The sequence below is a fragment of the Parus major genome, chromosome 2, assembly GCF_001522545.3.
Source record: "Parus major isolate Abel chromosome 2, Parus_major1.1, whole genome shotgun sequence".
In the NCBI taxonomy this organism is placed as follows: domain Eukaryota; kingdom Metazoa; phylum Chordata; class Aves; order Passeriformes; family Paridae; genus Parus; species Parus major.
In genome coordinates this window covers 43,733-48,436 of record NC_031769.1, presented here as the reverse complement: position 1 = coordinate 48,436, position 4,704 = coordinate 43,733, and the positions used below count along the sequence as shown (strand labels likewise).

The following is a 4,704-nucleotide window of genomic DNA, read 5'->3' as shown; positions in this document are numbered from 1 at the left end:
TGGCCGCGGCCCGGGGAGCGGGGCCCGGCCGAGAACGGCTCCGAGTGCCGGAGCGGCTACGTGCGGCACAACAGCTCCTGCCGCTCCCTCTGCGACCTCGTGCCCAGCTACTGCCACAACGGCGGCCAGTGCTACCTGGTGGAGAGCCACGGGGCCTTCTGCCGGTAAGGGCCGGGCCCCGGGGGGCGGCGGGTGTGGGGGCTCGACTGCGCTGGGGTCACCATCCCCTGTACCCCATCCTGGGGTTCTCCATCCCCTGTACCCCATCCTGGGGCTCTCCATCCCCTGCACCCCATCCTGGGGCTCTCCATCCCCTGTACCCCATCCTGGGGCTCTCCATCCCCTGTACCCCATCCCGGGGCTCTCCATTCCCAGTCCTTCCATCCCCTGTACCCCATCCCAGGGCTCTCCATCCCCTGCACCCCATCCTGGGGTTCTCCATCCCCTGTACCCCATCCTGGGGTTCTCCATCCCCTTCACCCCGTCCCAGGCTCTCCATCGCCTGCACCCCATCCCAGGCTCACCATCCCCTGTACCCCATCCCAGGCTCTCCATTCCCAGTCCTTCCCTGTATCCCCACTCCCAGTCTCTCCATATTCCATGCATCCCTTCCTTGGGCTCTTCATCCCCCCTGTACCCCATCCCTGGGCTCTGCACCACCCAAGCACCCCATTCCCAGTGTTTCCATCTCCCTGCAACCCATTGCTGCCATCTCCATCACTCCATTCCTAGCCTGTCCAACCCCAGGTACCTCATTCCTTGGCTCTCCATTCCCTCCACCCCACCCCTGGGCTCTCCATGCTCCTGGCCTGGCATTGTCTTTCCATCCATTGTGTGCCCCACTCCCCATCTCCGTGCACCCCATCCTTGGACTCTCCATCCTCCATGAACCTCATTCCCCGGCTCTCCATTCTCTCTACTCCACCGCTGGGCTGACACCCCGTTCCCAGATTTCCATCCGAGCCTTTCCGTGGGCACCCCATTCCCGGGCTGTCCGTGCCCTCCAGCCCCACGGGGCCGGGATGCGGAGGGCTTTTCCCTTTTCCCTGCCCCCCGAGCGGCGGCTGCCCGGGAATTAGGTCAGGGCAGCGCAGCCGAGGCTGCGGGGCGGCCGCGCTAATCGGCCCCGGCAGATTGAGCCCGGGAGGCGATGCCGGCTGTGCCGCACGCACCGGGATGTGCCCTGCGGCTGGCACCGAGCCCTCTGCTCCCCCGGTGTCCCCATCCCATCGGTGTCACCCCCCTCAAACACCCGGAATCCCCCCAGGCGTAAACACCGTGTCCCCCGAGGATGCTGCGCGGGGCTGGGGACGGGTTTTGGGGCTGGGGGATCCCTCTGAGCGCGTGTCCCGACAGGTGCAACACGCAGGACTACACGTGGCACAAGGGTACGCGCTGCGAGTCCATCGTCACCGATTTCCAGGTGATGTGCGTGGCCGTGGGCTCGGCCGCGCTCGTGGTGCTGCTGCTCTTCATGCTCACCGTGTTCTTCGCCAAGAAGCTCTACCTGCTCAAGACGGAGAACAGCAAACTGCGCAAGACCAAGTGAGTGACCGGGACAGCCCGAACGGCCCTGCCCTGGCCGGTGCCAGCCCGACATTTCGGTGTCACCGGGACCCCCGGTGTCGCTGCTGGGAAAAGCTGCCGGGGGCGGGAGACGTGGATGTGGCTCCACGGTTAATCCCTTAAAGCTGCTCCTGACTGGCACCAGTTAATCTGCTCCGCTGGGAGCTGGGGACACCGGCTGGGCCGCCATCGGGGCTGGGGACAGGGCTGGCGGGTGACAGCGAAGGGTTTGGGGTCAGCCCCCAGCGCCAGCCACGGCTGCCCAGCTCCTGGAGCAGGGAGGAGGGAGCCTTCCCAGCCCGGTCCCTAATGAGCTGTTAATTAGTGTTTGGAAATGCCAAGTGTAATTAGCAGGGAAGCTCCGTGCCAGCTCCCTGGTCTCCCTCTCCAGCCCTGCTCCGGGCTGCCCTTCCCATAGCCCAGCTACCCTCAAAGCCCCAGAGCTGGGGGCAGCGAGCCCCCCAAAATGTCACAGTGGGCTCGTTCAGCCCCAGCTCAACCCCTGGGGACATTTCGTCCCCAAACCTCCCGAGTTCAGGACATTTAAGCCCCTAGACCTCCATCCCTGGGTATATTAAGCCCCCAAGCTGCCCAGACTCCCCAGATCCTCGGAGCTGGGGGTATAAAACCCCAATCCCCCAGAGCAGGGAAGATTTATCCCTCCAAAGCCCTTCGATCTGGGGGTGTTTAGCCCAGACTTCCCTCCCTGGGGACATTTACCCCCCCCAGACCTCCAGTGCTGGGATCAGTTCCCCCCCCCCAAAGCAGGGTCACCCCAAAACGTGGGCGGGGGCTGCGTGGGGGGGTCCTGCCCTCAGCCCTGCTCTCCTGACCCCTGCAGATACCGCACCCCGTCCGAGCTGCACAACGACAACTTCTCCCTCTCCACCATCGCCGAGGGCTCCCACCCAAACGTAAGGAGCTGTGTGGCACCATCCCCTCCGTCCCGCTCTCTGTCCCATCCTTGTCCCTCTGTCCGGTAACCTCTGTCCCCTCCGTGACCCCAGCGCTGCCCTCCTGTCCCCATCCTGCCGTGGTCACACCTCTGTCCCCTCGCTGCTGGGTCCGCAGTGACCTAAACCGGACCTAGGCCAGGCAGAGGCTCAGTGTCACCCCTGTGTCCCTTCCCTGTCCCCTCCTGTCCGTGTGGCTCCCCGGGGAGCCGCCAGCCCGAGTTCCCTTTGGCTCCGTGTGCGGGTGGCAGGGCCGGGGTGGCCGTGCCGGGATTTTCAGGGAGGGACGGCCGATGCTCCCTGGCTGTGGCATGGCCGGGCAGGAGCAGCGGGTGACACCGGGGGTGACACGCTCCGGGATGCTGCCGTGCTTGGGATGCGCCCACCGGCATCCCCCGGGCTGCCCTTCCGACCTCCTGTCTTTGGCCTCGGAACAGAGAGAAGCGAAGGGCTTTGCGGAGCCGGAGGAGGAGCGTAGGTCCCTTTAGCCTTTCCCTATCCATGGCCGCTGTTTTCCGTCTTCCGACCGCCTTTAGCAGCCGTAGCCGCCCGGGCAGGAGGCTCCGGGGCCGGCTCCCTCCCCGCTGCCGAGAGGACGAAGCTCGGGATGAGCTCGGTGCCGCTCCCCGGGCTCTGACACATCCCTCGTCTCCTCCGGATGGGGAGGGTTGGGCACGCGGTGCCTGGGACGCAGCGCTCCGAGGATGAGGAGGGGTCAGCAGGGTCAAACACCCCTGGAAAGGGGTTTTTGGGGGATCCCGCAGCGGTGGAGCCAATGGCACCAGCTCCGGACCGGCCGGACGTCACCGCCCGGGAGGTGGAGAATCCTGTCCCCGTGTGACTCCGGCCCTCGGTGTCCCCGTCCCGCTCTCCGTGCGGCACCGGGAGCAGCGGGAGCAGCAGGGCCCGGAGGCTGCGGGACACAGCCGGGAGGATGCTCCAGCGGGGGGAAGGTCGGGAAGAGGCGTGCCCGGCTTTGCCAGCGGCGCGGGGGCACCGGCTGTACGCTGAGGAACCGCAATAAACCCAACCCCTCTGGCCTCCTGCCAGCGCCGCCGGGAGTGCCTGATTGCCGCGGGGAGCAGGAGATGCGCCGGGAGGGGAGAGAAACCGGGCGGGATGGCCGGGGGGCTGTGCCTGAGGCTGGCACGGCTCGGGAGGATGGCACGGGTTAGAGGATAGCACGGCTCGGGAGGATGGCACGGTTCTGGAGGATGGCACGGGTTAGAGGCTGGCACTGCTTGGGAGGCTGGCACGGCTGGCACGGCTCGGGAGGATGGCACGGGTTAGAGGCTGGCACGGCTCGGGAGGATGGCACGGGTTAGAGGCTGGCACAGTTTGGGAGGCCAGCACAGTCTGGGAGGATGGCACGGCTCGGGTGACTGGCACGGGTTACAGGCTGGCACCGTTCGGGAGGATGGCACTGGTTACAGGCTGGCACGGGTTAGAGGCCGGCACGGTTCGGGAGGATGGCAGGGCTGGCACGGGTTAGAGGCCGGCACGGCTCGGGAGGATGGCACGGCTCGGGAAGCGGCACTTTGGGAGCCGCAGCACCCCGAGGTGGGGAGGCTGTGCTGGGGGACAGCGTCACCTCCATGGGGTCGGACCCCGTCCCGGCACCGCGGTCCCCCCGTGCCGCCATCCGCCCTGGGGGGGGACATCTGTCCCCTCCAGTGGCTCTTGCAAGGGGTCGGTGGCACATCCGTGCCCTCCCTGGGTCTCTGCTCGACAATCCCCGTTGTGGCCCTGCCCTGACCGCGGTCTCTCCCGCAGGACGATCCCAGCGCTCCCCACAAGCTGCAGGACTCGCTGAAATCCTGCCTGAAGGACGAGGAGCCGTTCAGCATCCACAACTCCACGTCGCCCAAGCACGACGGGGGCAAAGGGGAGCAGCAGGAGCCGGGGGAGCTCAACTGCCTCCAGAACAACCTGACGTGAGCGGCGGGGCCGGGGGCGCCGGGGCCGGGAGCCCCCCGCCCCACAGCCGCCTCCTCCCCCGCCGTGTCCCTTCCCGCTCCGTGGCATGCTTTGGTGTGTTTTGTACAGAGGAAAACAAAAATTCCAGTCATAATTCGGCCGTGTCGTGGGGGTGTTTGGTTCGTGCTCCGTGTTTCTCGCTTGGGTTCGTTCCGCGCTGTGATTTCTAAACCTTTGCCGTTCCGCAACTGACTTTTTTTGTACTTTT

At 66.5% G+C, this 4,704-nt stretch overlaps 1 protein-coding gene across 1 annotated transcript; it reads left to right on the top strand.

Annotated features, from left to right (window-relative positions):
- CSPG5 (chondroitin sulfate proteoglycan 5) lies at nt 1-4,704 on the top strand (the record flags this gene model as incomplete). Its single annotated transcript, XM_015651443.2, has 4 exons — nt 1-164; nt 1,357-1,545; nt 2,408-2,480; nt 4,293-4,704. Coding segments are annotated over 4 exons (591 nt in total), but the record flags the coding sequence as incomplete, so codon positions are not given.